This window comes from Ambystoma mexicanum, chromosome 10, assembly GCF_040938575.1.
Source record: "Ambystoma mexicanum isolate Mex_15411 chromosome 10, UKY_AmexF1_1, whole genome shotgun sequence".
Lineage (NCBI taxonomy): Eukaryota > Metazoa > Chordata > Amphibia > Caudata > Ambystomatidae > Ambystoma > Ambystoma mexicanum.
In genome coordinates, this window is record NC_090932.1 from 522,390,845 (window position 1) to 522,406,552 (window position 15,708).

The 15,708-nt window shown below is 43.4% G+C and overlaps 1 protein-coding gene across 1 annotated transcript in view; it reads left to right on the forward strand.

The window, feature by feature from the left end:
• The first annotated feature begins 1,538 nt into the window (after positions 1–1,538).
• Positions 1,539–15,708, forward strand: part of LOC138491539 (galactose-3-O-sulfotransferase 2-like) — a 328,549-nt gene continuing 314,379 nt past the window's right edge. The window contains exon 1 of the mRNA XM_069618090.1: positions 1,539–2,085. Within this exon, the coding sequence (XP_069474191.1) occupies positions 2,054–2,085 (32 nt within the window). The 5' untranslated portion in view covers positions 1,539–2,053. The remainder of the gene's footprint in view (positions 2,086–15,708) is intronic.

A 15,708-nucleotide genomic window follows, 5' to 3' on the forward strand; every position in this document is an offset into this window, starting at 1 on the left:
GGATTGGGCTAGAAGACACCTAGTGGCAATATCCTACTACTCCAAACTCCGGGGGGACGCAGACCCCACCCAGAGTGCACTTATCACGTATGCCATGAAGGGATGGGGCAAAATAGAGGGACCCCAGGTAGACACCCACCGTCTCTTGATTTAGACAAACTAGTAAAATTAACGAGCCAACTGGAAAACATATGCCACCATCCATATGAGGGCCTGTTATTTAGAACAGCCTTCTCCTTGGCATATTTTGGGGCTTTCCGCATTGGAGAGCTCATCGCCTCCACCACCAAAGCCAGCAATGGGCTAGGCATAATGGAGACCAGGGTTAGACAGGACAGTGTCACCATAGATATACAACAGTCCAAAACGGGGCCAGAAGAACCATCAGCATTTTCTGCATTGACGATGTAACAAACTGCATAGTATAGGTTGGTGATGCACACTGGGCACAGAGGCCATACGTAGGGGGGTGGTTCCTAATTCACAGGGATGCCTCAGCACTAAGCCGCTATCAATTCAAAGTGGTTCTGTCAAAAGCCATCAGCAGGATGGGACCCCAAGGAATTCGGGACCCACTTGTTTAGAATCGGGGCCACAACTGCAGCATGGCAAGGGGGACTTGCCCCCAAACAGGTAAAAAACATATGGGGATGGACGTCACACTGTTACAAAAGATACATTAGACCAGAACTAATATAGCTCCCTCCCCCCACCCTCTTTTCTCCCACCAGAACCACCAGCCAAGTGGAGCAACCCCCTCCGGTCAGCATGGATAGTCGGCCACTCGTTTGTTTTCAGGACAGGGCGTTGGGCAGAAGAAATGTAATAGAAAGCATTACAAAGCATTTAAAAAATCATTAGTGGGAGGGATGTTAAGGTTGTTAAGGTTGCAGTGATAAACATAACCCCCCCGCCCCGAAATTAACGAGTTATGGTTCGCAAACCAACCATAACTCTACCACCAAGCTGCACTGCTTATGGCGCCCCACACAGCGTTGCAAAGGACCTACAGTAACCACCAGTTCTTACAGTGCAGGAGAAACAAACAAACGAAGGGAAAATCAGTAGCAACCCAGAACGGCATTTGATTTGGGGGCCAATACAAAACCAGGCCCAAATGGACTTTTACCAAGGTGTATGGGTTGGAAATTGCGAGTGACCACAAACATACATAGACCGCAACACCAACAACCCACCCTTTTATAAAAACTCCCAGTCCAGTGGCGTGTATCTTTCACACTCCTTTGCAATGTTTTATGATAGGGGTTCCTCGTGTTTCAAACGCCCAGAAAGAATTCTGACAGTGATCTGCGTCAAATGACAGGCTGAGCACAGCAGGTGCTGGCCCTCCTGGTCAGCACTGTACACGTGTGGTCAGGGAGCACCTGCCAGGTCTGACTCATGTTCACTCACTCAGTATACACTACCTGCTTACCCAGGCGGCAACGGGAACGCGAGTAGCTAGAAAGGACAAAAGGAGGGCAGCCACTGGAAGGAGGGAGGCAGGCAAGGGGACTGGCCGGGGGAAAGCAAACACCACAGGAGCACCGAAAGGTGCAGGGGAGTGGAACACGAGTTAAAGAGCGAGAGAGAACACAAAGACAGAGAGACTTTAAGAATGGAAAGAGGAGGAGAGAAGAGTGCATAGGTAAAGGACGCAGGAGGGAAAACACAGAAAGGAGACATTGAAGCAATATACTCAGAAAACCGACTCTTGCTATAGATGCATGCAAAAGATTGGTAGGAGACATAACAGAAGCCAACAGAGTCAAGCAATGCCAAAAGATGTGGGAGGCGAAAAGAACATGACAGAGTAAATACCAGAGAGACCACAAGAAGACGAAGGTAGAGAGAGAGAAGAAACATACCAGCAGACGGACGAAAGAGGCAGTGAGCAAGACAGCAAAGAAGAAACGCGAAAGAACGCAAAGAAGAAGCAGTAGGGCAACATCTGCCCAGCAGCGAATAAGATACACGAGCCTTGCAAGCCTGGCATTCCCAGACACCCGTTCACTTTCGCGCACAAGACGGCCACCACGAGAGCGCTATCAGCATGCTGCGGGGCCGGCACGGTTACTGCTGCAGGTACGTCAGAAATTGCAATGGGGTTAGAATGTGAAAAAAAGGCGGGATTGGGTTTTTCAGTGGCGCGCAGACCTGACGTGACTTGTCACGCTGAGGTGTTCGAATGAGTTGAGTTCCATTTCGAATAAATAAGTGGATGTTTGCATCTATCCAGTAGTTATACTCAGCCATACAGATAAGCTCTGCATCAGGCACTTTTTTTACTCACTAGAAATAGGCACATACTCCCCAAAAATAAAATAAGGAGTACACATGCTCCCTACAAAAAATAGCAAACAGGCATAGGAGCGTCCACCTGTTTTCATTCACACAGCTCCGTAGATATGTTTGGAAAAGTAGCACAGGAGGGGCCATAAGAAGAAGCTATCATTATTATCCGTATTATTGCTGACCTGAATAGGTAAATATATATCGTTTACTATGCATGAATAACTAGGAGCAAATAAGTATTTATTACAAAAGATTTCTGTTTGCCAGTATATTTTGACTCGCTTATTAAATACTCCCATCGGCTGTAGGACTTACTTTTGTACTCAGACCCCAGAACCGTCTCTAGAGCACTGGTGATGCTAACACGAGGCAAAGACAGATCAATAGTCAAGAGACAAACTGAACATCGCAATGTACTAGAATGTTCTTTACCTGCCCTAACAATTAATTTTAGAGATGACTGAAGGACGGTGCTTTTGGACTAATGTAGATATAGAAAGAGATATGTCTTTCAGGTGTGTGAACATATGGCCAACTGTCGGTGCTTGCGGGGTCACTAGGAAGCATTCCACTGCCGTGGGCGCTGCCCGAGGAGACGCGGCTGCCAATGGGTGCCGGGTGGGCAACTTTGTGCTGAGGATGGGTGCAAGAATGTGCCTGGCAGGTTCGCCTCTCGTCACTCGTTCACTTTTATTGTGCAGACTATTGTATGATTCATTCATTGCTGTATACTGTTAAGTTATGAACAGATATCTGACATTAAGAATGTTCAATGTGGCAGAATAAATACTGTTTTTTGGTTTAATTGCTTTCACTATTCTTTGATGGCAGAAATGTTTGAATTGCGTTACGAAATACAAAACATTGCAATGTCTCGTCGAAAAGAATACGGTATTTGTTGAAAGACGAAACATAAGATTGGTCTAGTGTGGGTGTTTCCCCTGAGAATTGGGGCCGTACCAGATCTACTCCCACTAGTGGGTATTTATGAGGTGCAGCAGGTGTGTGCTTCCCCTAATCTCCAGTACAGGAGTGCATTCGCTTTCATTGCCATTGGACACACATAATGGAGGGAATTTTGCAGAGAATCGCTCCAAAGTGGGCGTTGTCCCTGGACACCAGGTGCATGAATGGGTGAATGTTCACTGCGCATGAAGGCCAGAGTGAACGCCTTTGAACTGGGAATATACCCCCATAGCCAAGATGGGCCCAGGCTAATGTCACTTCTGCTCAGAGGTAACCCATGCTACATTGATTTCAACTGAGGTTGGGCCCAGGGAGAATGTGTTGCCACTCACCTTGGGGTCACGTGTGGGTGGGTTTCTTCTGTGCATGGGTGAAAGGGGTGGCCGTGGTTCCATTGAGAATCCGCGATGGGTGTTTGTGTATGTACTGAGAGCAAATGCCGGGGTTATGTGTGGGTCCATTGAAAAGGGATCTGTTTGGGTGTTTATAATGAGAGTTGACTCAGTGGTGGTACTCTTATCTTACCATGGGACCCTCCTCAGTTTAAGCACACACTAACTAAGAATGGGTGGGTGCAATGGTGGGCGTGTGTTCAATGTTTCGGAGAGGGAGTGCCCACTGACAGTAGGATGTGTGTGCCGGTTTCTATGGGAAAAGGTTGGTCTGTTCCCACTGACACCGGGGCTGTTTTTTTCACCAAAAGTTGACTTGGGTGGGGAATTCTGACACTGAGAGAGGATGCAGGGGCAGGGGGTCCCCTGGACATGCTTCAGGGGTAGTTCGTTTCAACTGTTGCAGGGCGATTGTGGTTCCGCTGCGAAAAGTGAAGAAGTGGAGGCCTGATTCCGAGTTTATGGTAACAGTATAAATCTGTTGTTCCCATTAGTGAAACGCACCATATTCTGAGACAGAAACAATATGGTGCATTGACATGAAAGACTCGGCTTTAGCATGGGCAGGATGCAGGGCTCAAGAAAAAGGGTGGACGCAGCCCCCCCCCCCCAATCCCCTGTTAAAATGAGAAAATTGAAGGTCCTCTTTGAATTTATGAAATAAAGCCGACCACCAGGTTTGCAGGCGGGACACTTCACCACTGCACTATAAACCTGATCAAAGAAAATAAGTAAAGCTGAAATGTGTCATTTCGGGACTGCATGTTCCAGGGAAAACATATGCATTGGTTCTTGGAGTTTTAAACATGCACACCTTTTAACTTTTTAAAAACACTATTAGAAGAAAATATCCTGTCTTGGTTTTGTGTGTGTGTGTGTTGATCTTATGAAAGGCAAAACCATTCGGTCTGTGCAATTTGGGTGGTTATGCAAAGAGAATTTATTGCAACGTGCATATTTCACCTTGATATCTCATTTCTGGCGACGTTGCATCCCATTGCGTTTGTTGGTGAGTCCCCTCACTGTTCGGACTTGAACCCTGGCCGGATGTACAGCCTGACAGTGCCCCTCGAAAGCATCACTTGTACAGGATGGGCACTAAGAGGGGATTCTCATAGTAAAAACGGTCACTTGCAGTTGACATGCCTGGTATTTGTGAGGTGTCTTGCACATCTACTGCAAACGTGTTTCTCTTGTAACGAGGCATTGCTCAGTCTGCAGCAGCACTTTCCTTATTTACTGAACTTTCAAGGGCACTCTGTAAATAAGAAAAGTAGCAGATCTTTTCAGAAGTGCTCACAATGTACCTGACGCACACACCGGCCCCACAGAGACTGATTTGATCAGCTTTTCCAGCCGGAAAGCACAGTATCTCCCCTCCAATCTTTCCGCCCGCCCCAGAATGGCGGTGCAGAAAACCGAGGGGTGAATGTCGCCTTTCTACAGGAATTTTATCCCAAGCACCGATTTGGGCTTCTTGCCATTTTCCTCTGTCTATTGCGATCTAGGGCAGGTGGAGATGATGTCAAGTGTGAATAAGTGAAGGAGACGATGAGTCGCCCTGATGGTAAATACACTGGCCTGGTCATGTTTTTCCAACGGCTATATGTACAATAATAGGGCCTGATTCTGAAAACTTACTTCAGTGCAAGTGATGAAATGCACTAGTGCAAACCGTTGACTTGCCCCCCAAGAAAGTGTGCAACATCCACAAAGGGCTTCTGAATGTGTGTACCATTGACGTGCACATCCAGATGCCCCCTCCTATGCTCAATTGCACAAGTAAGCGAGGTGATGGGGAGTGTTTGCTCTTTTCAAAGCTCTTCCCGATTTCAGAAATGCTATACATGTGCAGAAATTACCCACACTCCCCTATGCGCGGTTGGAACAGATGCTGGAGCACGATGAAGGCATGAGAGGATCATTGCTGACAATGACAAGCATTCTTTTTACATGAGATAGCAGCCATGCTTGCATAATGTGCTCCAAGCATCCTCACGGGTTTTGGGAGCCTGTCATGCATTAGTGTCAGACACTAATGTATCCAACGGGGCTGGCCATGGCATCATTTGCACGTTTTATCACCTGTTGAGTTACTCCACTTCACTGGATATGCCAGAGGGCGAGTAAGCTCCCATGTCACTGAGTTTTTGCAGTGCTAAACTCCAACGTGGACTGGGTTTCTGTAATGAACAAGGTGAGGCCTGTGTGTGAGAAAAACGACAACACTTTTTCTGCCCTTTCAGTCATAAAAAATGTTTGTGGCGATGTATTTCTACTCTGGATCATGGTCACCAAGAATACTCATTCAAGAGGCTGTGGACTCATTGATTGAGATGCACAAGAACAAGTATTGGCATTAACGTTTCATTACCTACTTCACGCTTGTCAGGATTACAGATATAAAAGGTGGTAAAACGGTGGAGAATCTTAGCAAGTGGAAGTTGGGCGGTAGAATGAGCAGGAGAACAGAGGGCAAGAGATCATTCTAGGTGCTGTGGTATACATGGTGCGCGCAAATGAAAATTATAATATGGCCCCCAAATAAGTCAGTGGGTGGAAAATGCAGACGAAGGATCGACCTGTTACGAGATTATATACGACAACAAAAGCCGAAGACCGGGTAAAATACCAGGTCACACAGTCGCTCTCAATGGGGCCCAACCTGGGCAGATAGTTATTCAAATATTTATTATATCAAAGGTAATATAAGTTCATAGAGTCAACATTCTCGATCGGGAAACTCTCTTGTCCGCTCCGAAAAAAACAGTTAGGGAGCTCAAATCACCAGTATATGTGTCAAAATTCTCCATCCAAAGCAACAAAATTAAGAAGACAATCAAAAAGCATTGGAGCATTTTCAAGAACAACACGAGAGTACATCATTTATTCAATGAACTTCTGGTGTTTGCCTTTCAAAGAAGCAAGAACCTCAGGGACGAATTGGTACACACGAGACCACCCCCCAAAAAAATGATCACACAACGTACTGGTACTTTCCCCTGCTTACACTGCATCAATTCTAACTCTGTGATCAAAGGGAATGTTATTTTCCATCCAGGGACAGGCAGAAAGATTTTTCTTAAGTCATTTGGAACTTGTGATAGCATTAATATCATATATGGTATTAAATGCCCATGTGGAAAATATTACGTGGGCCAGTCAACCCGAGCAGCCAAAACATGTTGGAACGAACACCGTTTCTGCATCCGAAATTCTAACCCGAACTCAGCTGTTGCCCGTCATTGGGCTGAAAATAATCACAACCTCTCGCAAATTAAGTTTTTGGGTTTGGAGGTCTTGACCAGGAACAACCCTCACGAGGATTTAGGCTTATGCCTCAACCGCAGGGACACATTCTGGATTGACAAACTCTGCAGCCTTGTCCCGAAATGGCCTGAACGAGGAAATCAACTATCATTGCTACATCTAAAACTTACTGAACATTTGTGCCCACTCTGATGACCTGGTGCACTCCATGTGTGTTGCTTGCAGTTTGCACAAATTTGTCCTAATTGTAATTGACTTTATGTTTCCCAATTTGGTTTTATTTTTGCTCCTGTGTTACCTAACAGAAACCTTGCCGCACATCCCGCACCCCTGTCTGGGACCTGAGGTGCCGCCTGAGGGTGACACCCCCCGCGATGAGGTTGTTCTAATTGATTAAACTTCTGTCCCTATGTTACCCACTACAACCTTGTCATACATCCCGGACTCGTTCTGGGACCCAATGTGCCGTCCTCTGGCGACACCTTTGGCGACATGGTTAGAGAAAGTGATTACAAGTAGTCTGATTATTTGTGGATTTTGATTCCAAAGTCTGTTCAACACCATATGCACATTACTGCATGTATTGTTTAATTTAATATGTTTTATTTGATGTGTTTTATCTAATATGTGTGCATCAGCTTTATGTTTATTTCCATACTATAAGTTCATATTTGTTTTATGTGTATTTTGGGTCTTTCTTTCACCAGTATTTATTTAGGGACATCAACCCCCATGTTTTGTTCTGTTCCTGGTCTCACCGGGCTCCTGTTAATATTTGCAGTATTTTTTCTATTTCTATTTTTTTTTCCATAGTTTCGGCTTTCCGATATGAAGTCACAATAATTTGTTATTTTCCAGGCATGCCCCTAAATTGAATGGCTCTGCGATCCGCGCAGGCTGTCACCCGTAAGACACCTTAGTTCCCACCAGCCTTTCAATAGCGCGAGGTGGTCACGTGCTATATAAAAGATCCGTTGTCTCGGCAACGGCCTAACACAGCAGTCTCAGTCACTGCCCAACAGCCGCACGCAGGAGAATTCCAACGCTCCGTGTGCGGACAGGTACTCAATCTCTTTTCTAAACGCTCCCTCAATCCTTTCTCTTACTGTCTGTGCCTGCCACACCATATTGCTTAACTCGATCTTCTCCCACCATCAGATGTGATCTACACATTACAGCCGCTGTATCCACGGCATATTCTGGCTCATCTTACTTTCGTTTTGAACAATCTTTGTTCCCCTCTGTGCCACACCATTAAGGTAAACCAGGTTTTACACTTTTTTGTCTTTTGGTCAGCTCATTACATTATAAAGCACTCATGATGTTTTGTTTTTTGTTTTTATTTTTTCCATTTGACTAATCTCCCTTGGAATCACCACTGATTGGTATGTTTGTATTTTTTACGTATTTTATATGTATGCTTATCTGTTTGATTGACTTATCATGTCGATATTGTTCCATTATGTTTTTGACTTTGAATCCATTAGACTTGCCCTGAAGAAGGAAATGTTTTCCGAAATGCATTGGCGCATTAAGTCTATATTATACATATGGGTTTTGGCAACTGCTTCCTCACTAAGAAGACATTAGTGATAGCTTTGTTTTGAATTGCTTTGGATAAACTACTACTTCTGATATAAACAACCAACAGACTCTTTTCATCTTTGAACCATTATATTACCTTTGATACCGGATCAAAATATTTCTGAACTTTGAATAACTATCTGCCCAGGTTGTCTTCGGCTTGTGTTGCAAATTTGAGTCAGGGTGTCTCCAGACTTGTCGCAGCCAGCTCCATCTGATCTACAGTTTGAATTTCCAGCCTTTATTTTTACATTGACTTTAAGATTTGAAAGATTATCAACCCTCTGGTGCCCACTCACATCTTCGATTGCACAAGATTATATACGACCATAACATATTGAGGCTAGCATGACGCAGTTGATTGGCATCATTCTTCAGTGGCTCACTCTTGCTTTTATTCCCAGTCCTTTTGTATTTTTGCCCCATAATGATTTCTGGCCGACTAGTCTACCTCTTCGCCCACTCTTCTGGGGTCGAAGTTTTCTCTTTTCTGCTCTGGGCCTGCCCTGTCCTCTCCATATTCCTCTTCCCGCCTCCCTTCTGCTGCCCCCCAGCGCACACTCTTGTTGCATCTGCTGCTCAGTCATGCTCAGATTCTCTCTCACTATGCCCCTCCTCCCCTTAGCTCCACTGGTGATCTTTCGCCAGCAGTGGGCACATGCTGGCCTCCGTGCCTGGGAAGACTATACGCTGGTCCTCCACGCGCAGCTACATACCCCCGTCTACAGCCCCGCACTATCTTTCCTAAACCAGGGTCTCTTTCGCATCTACACTCTAATTTGAACAAGTGGGTTCCCTGGTTTTTTAGCGGGTACCTGTATATCGGTTTTTCCTTTAGGCTTTTGCGTGCTCTCCTGCACTAAGGAGGATAGAAATGGACAGGTAGGTGTTGGGGGAGCACGGCAGCCGAACGTCCTCTCCCGGGTTAGTGCTATAGGATTCTCTTGTGCACCAGAGGCATTGCTCATCTGATCTGACAACTGATGGATGCCCTTTCCCATCATCCAGGGATCCTGATGAACCATCTCCTGACCTTCTCTAGTTTTGACTCTGCGCTTCCCCCATTGGCGGCACCCCATTGGAGGCCTTAGGGGTTATATTCAGACGGGAACTCTGGGGTTCAGAAGGAGGAAGCACTTGGCTTCAGAGTTTTAAGATTCACCCTCCAATCATGACACTGCCATTAAGAGCTGGTACTAGTGACATATATTCTATGTTAAATACACGAAATACCAGTCCCCGGACACAGATAGTACTTGTACATTTAAAGGAAATTCAACTGTAAACACATGCAGTACCCGGAGTGTGTTCATTTTATTTTAAACCAACTTGTAAAGTGCAATGTTTTGTCATAGGAAAGTCTTCTGAGGAAAGACAATATTTTCATCTACACAACACCTAATCTCACTTGGGACACTGTTAGAACCTGACTGACCTACAGAACATCAACCAGACAAATATGTCCCTGGTGGCGGGAGGGGGTGTTTGAGAGTCAGGACACCCCACCTGTCATAGGGTTTTGTGAGGCCCAGGGAAAATCGCTTGGTGAGGCCCCTTACTATTTCTTGTTTCGGACCAGTGGTGCAACCAGGCAGAGATTCAAGGAGTCCCCCTTCCATTTTATGTTTTAAAGAAATCACATTTGGTTTATTTGACTGTAAATAAAAGAAACAAAGACATGTATCTCGGTGTGAGAGAGAGTTAGTCCTACATCTAGTTTTCTATGCATGTATATATTTACACACTCTGGGCCTAATTCATAGAATGTTGTGTGTGGTGCAAAGGCACTTTGCACAGAATAAGGGAACCTTGTGGTGCGCAAAACTCATGTTGCCGAATCATGGCAGCACACAGGCTTAAGCCACACCTCCTTCTACTAGACACAGTAGAAATCCGTGTGATAAGTAGAGGAGAAACGAATAGTAACAGGAATAGAATTCCAGTGAAATGGAGCAAGAAGAGAAAAGGAGCAAAAACACAAAGAGGCATAGGTGGGTTTAGGGACAGGGAGGCGATAGGTAGACTAGGAGCACAGGGCACGAGTATGAGGATAAAAGGAAACAAGAGAAGCAAGATAAAAAGGGGCAAGACCATGACGGCATTTAAAAACAGTAGAGAGCAAGTAAAACAAAAGGCAAGATTCAAATGGCACAATAGAAGCTGTTAAAAGTTAGGAAGAGATCGAAGAGCAGGTAGAAAGACCAAAAGGTAAGTGAATAGCAGAGTTATAAATAGAACAAAGAGGGGTAAGTGGAGATGCAGGAAGTCCAATCAAGAGAGAAGGACTGTAGACAATATGGGAGAAAATTAAGGCGGAAATATGAAGTTTAATAGCACGAAAGGAAAGAAAAGGACAGGCATGATGAAGGTTGTCAAAATATTTAGAAGATCTTGAATGGATTAATTTTATCAGGCTGTATGACATTGCCTGTTTCCAAGAAACCTGGGCACGTAAACAATTGGCGTTGGAGGGCTATGCATGTTTTACTATGAAGGCAGTCAAGTTGCGAGGACCTAACTATATGGCTCAAAACTAAGTTAGAGGCTTTTATAGTAGCTTGTATATTAGCTTTGGAAATGGTTTCCCTCGATTTACATCTGATATTAAATCTTAATTTAGCAGGTGGCAGAACGTTTTTAGTGTTTAACATATATAATTGCACCTATGGTGCCAAGGGTATGTAAATCTTGCATAAACTGTCAGAGTTAGTGAACAGGTGGGAAAATGAAAGTTTGGGATAATGGGTGATTTAAACCTGCAATTTGAACCCATAGCTGAGATATTACATCTAAATGGAGAGGAGCATATCAATTGGGTTATCCCCTCCCTAACTGCCTTAAAATCTAATAGGTACTATATATTTGCACTCCGGACTACACAATGTTTTTTAAGCCAAGGGTTCTTTCCTGTAATGCTAGAATTAGTAGTGACATACAATCTATTCACATCTACCAGGAAGGCCCTAAAACTAGCAATATTGACTGTCTTAATAAGTGTTTAAGACTGGAAGAGCGTTCGTAAAATGGCAACCCGCCCAGTAGGTGAAATTGATCACAGAGCTTTGACTATTCTAGTTTAAACTAAGAAAATTGGTAGCAATAACGTTAATTCTAGTAGTAGGGGGCCCGTTCTACACTGTGCAAATAATAGAATAACAATAAAGTGTGAGGGTTGTAATCGTGATGTAATTAAACCCATATTATACCATGACCTGATAACTACTTTAGAACTGGGGAATGGGACTACATCAGGACAAACTACTGAATGTATGGAATTCACTTGAGGACATTATTTTGATACTTGCGGCCCTACTGACAAAACCACCTAAAGTGCTGTCTGTTAAACAGCTTGCAAGAGCTAGGTGGCTTGACAGAGATTACAGGGGAAAAAAGAGTGAATTGGTGGAAGTCATAAAATCAATGCACCATCCTAACATGAGGCCATGAAAAGACTAGGAAGGGGTTCTAAGCTATGAATCAAACAAGAACAATGGTAATGCTGAAGAGAGGTGGGAAACTTTAATCGAAGGCTAATGATTTAATGGACACAAGGGCCATTTGGCAAATAATTCACCAATGAAATAAATAATGAGTGCAAACCATTTAAATTGGTAATTCTTTCTTTCTTGGTTAAGTTTATTTCTGATTTAAAATTAGATCCATAAAACTTTACAATGTAGCAAAAAATTGAAAAATAGTTAAAGCAAACAAAATTGTCACAAATGTACATAGCATAATCCATATTTTCATTTCATTATTAGCTGAATTTGTCTTGCAAAAGGACTCGAAATTCTATTAAAAAATCCATGGAATTTGCTTAAAATACATTGCGCTACTAAGCACATCTGCTTAAGATACGCAGTACTGATATGAGGAAACATCTATAAGACATGTTTTTTATTTCTAAGAGACATTACAAGGGTCAAGCACTTTTACAATGCCCAAGTTGCCTATATCATTAGCCCAAAGCAGTTAGAACAATGCTAACTTGCATTGTCAGAGGTTTCTAGCTCTCAAAATGGGAAACAATAAACATTGTCTACATTATACATACTGCGTGCAAAAAAAATAGAACAAGAAAGGAGCTCTTAGGAACACCCAGGCAATACGGGCAACATGTAGTAATTTCTTTGTGGGCATTTCTTTGTAAATTGTGTGTAGAATTCAAAGTAAAACAATTGGCAATTACTGAAAACACATTGAGCAAACACTTTTCTGTGATGTAAAAGGATTATTGACCATAATTATTCCTTCTTATTATTATTAAAACAACATTTAATAGGTTTATCTGGTTTACAAATTAAAAACCTTTAACCAATTCATTGACATGAAAAAAAAGAGATTGCTCCTGTTAGGCAGATCACATGCAGCACCATTGGGGAACACTACATGCAATTAAGACTAGAGTGTCAGTACAATTTCACCTTTGGTACAGGCCTGTACTACACAGTAATGTGGTAGCAGTGGCTGAGCAGCCAGACTTATCTTAAGAGTAAAGTGAGCAGTAGAACAAGTTACACAAAGGACCAACAAATACAGTGATTCAAACCAACACTTACTCAAGGTTTCTTGCTAAAAGAATATACATTTATTTGCACAGTCATTTGGAAAACAATACACTAGCAAGAGCAGCTCAATATCATATACTAATATACTACAAAAACACAACCAATAAGTTACTGAACAAGTTCAGCTCCCCTGAAGTGGGAGTAAAATGGCACTTCAGTTACTTTAAAAAGGGGTAAATAGACAAGGTTATAAGAAATGAAGCACAAATACTTTCATAGGCAGGGCAAAGGGTTTCAGTTAACTACAACCAGCAATTCAGTTCATAGGCCTGGGCCAAACTCAATGGTTTAGAGTCTTTGTATAGGATATCACAGTTCTGATCGTAAACGGTTAAGTCTTTGCCACGGATCTTAGAAGAATTTGGTCAGATGAAAAGTTAGATGTTGGTTTAGGGAAGGACAAGGCTTCAAAGTCGGTAAAGGTTCACAAACTTTCACTGTGGCTGAATAGATTTCCGGACCGTGTTTGCACAGTACCTTTAAAGTGACGAAGAGGTGTAGCTGAGGCAGTTGTTCCTGGCAGTTCAAGCAGATCTCGCTGTTCCTGAGCTTCAGTCGTGGGGACAAGAAGGAGGACATCGGGAGGTTCCTGCACTGCCCAGGGAAGAGGCACAAGCTTGGCAAAATGTTGGTTTAATTGTGAGTGCCTTAAAGACCACAAACTGGTATCCTTCCCACTGGATATCCGGTTTTGCACAGCACTCTGCCACAAATTCGACGAGGAGGGGACGGTGTCCAGGCGGCTTGCGAGTTGGTTGTTCCCACCAAACTCAAGGGAAGAAATTAATTCGGACCTGCAGCAGGGCTTCACCGGTCATCCAGGAGTTGCAGCAGTCGTCTTCCTTCAGCTCGTCTTTGGTTCTTTCGTTCCAGTGGTCGACTCTGCTTTCCAAATCCCAGAGACCTGCTTTTAAACAGTTTTCCCCCATTCATTCCAGCCTGGCTGTCACTCACACATCAGGGTGGCTGTCCTTGTTGGACAGCCAGCCGGCCAATCACGCCAGAGTGCATTCAGGTCTCCTCCCTCACATCCTGTACACCCCAGACACTCAGGCACCAGAGGAGGGCTTCAGCACTGAAGCCCGCCAAAGGCCAACAAACAAAGGGACCAAACCTAGTTTGGCGCACAGAGACAAACACAAGAAAGACCTTTCCAAAAAGAAATGGCGAAAAAAGTTGACCGGAGTCTGTTTTTACAGATAGGTCTTGGGCGCCATATTGAAAAACATGTCTGACCCGATTTTTTTGCTATCGTTGTTCGCGGTCGGGAAAAATCATGTTAGTTTGATCTAAACCACTGCCACCAGCCATTTCACGTAGGAAAGGGTAACATTTGACTGTTACATGAGTGTTTTGATTCAGGGGATGCTAGGCAACCCCTAAAGCACTCTAAAGGAAGATAGTGTGTGCTGGGTCGGTAAATTTAAAGAGACTAGTAAAGTCAATTTAACTTTACATGCTCTGGGAGACAGTAGTCAGTCCCAGAGAAGGTATTTAATACCTGGGAAGTCTGAAAGACATCCCTGTGCCATTGCACTGAAGGTGCTGTGTGACACACAGAAAAAGATGATGCCTATGGAGTTGTTTTAAAACTCCATAAACAATAAACACAAAAGTAAAACACACATCAAAATACATGGAAGAGTGGGAAAAAAGGCTCATACTCTTCCCAGGTAAAAAATAAAATCCTAGAAATCCAGCAAAGTTGCTAGGGGTCTCAAATGTTAAGGGAAATTAGCACATTCTTGAGAATTCTCCCTAACAGTTCCCTTCTATTTCATAAACAAAACAAGTTACAAAAAGAGGGCCTCAGAGTTTTTACTCTACTTCAGAGTTATATTGAAGAAGCTGGGGCAGTTCACTCCTCTACCAAGTTCTCAAGAGGAACTCTGAATTTTTTCTCTACTTCAGAGTTATATTGAAGAAGCCAATGCAATTTACACCATATTAGCTTATGCCTCCACCACTTGTTCTGGCCTGGGGCAGTTCATCAATCTTCTTAAAGATGGCAATTATCAGTTTTATCAGGGCTAAGTTAATACTGATTTTATCGCCCTCTATTAGGATTCGCCACCATGCGTCTAGATCTTTAGTGGTGTATTTTCTCAGATGTTCTCCTATGCAATGCTCTCATACTTTTCTCACTCCCGGGCATATGAGAGTCAGATGTTTCAAAGATTTTGTTGTTTAGATCTTTACACAATCTACAACTAGATAAGCAATTTTTCCCTTTTCTTCTCTGTTTTACTTCTCTTGTCTGTAAAATGTTGAAGCGAAAGCACATGTACAAAGATTGCAAATACCAGTAGGGAACAGTTTCAGGTAGTCCGGAAGTATGTTCAATCTTTGGCATTCTGACCAAAAATCATCATGGTATTTATACTTCCACATTTTTCCTGCGTCTCTATCCAGTCCCTGCTATACAGTTTTTTTTTTTTTGTCGGGGATCCTCATTAAATGTTCCTCTCTTTCATTCAGATCCTGCAATATTGCAGGGCAGATCCTTTGCCATTCCTTTAAGTTTTCGTCTGACTGATCGTTCATGGCTGTCTTAAGGACCTTAAAGCCCCCCGTCGAGTCCTCCTCCAAATATTTGCAGTAAAATTGAATGGCTTTCCACTCTGCTATGGCTT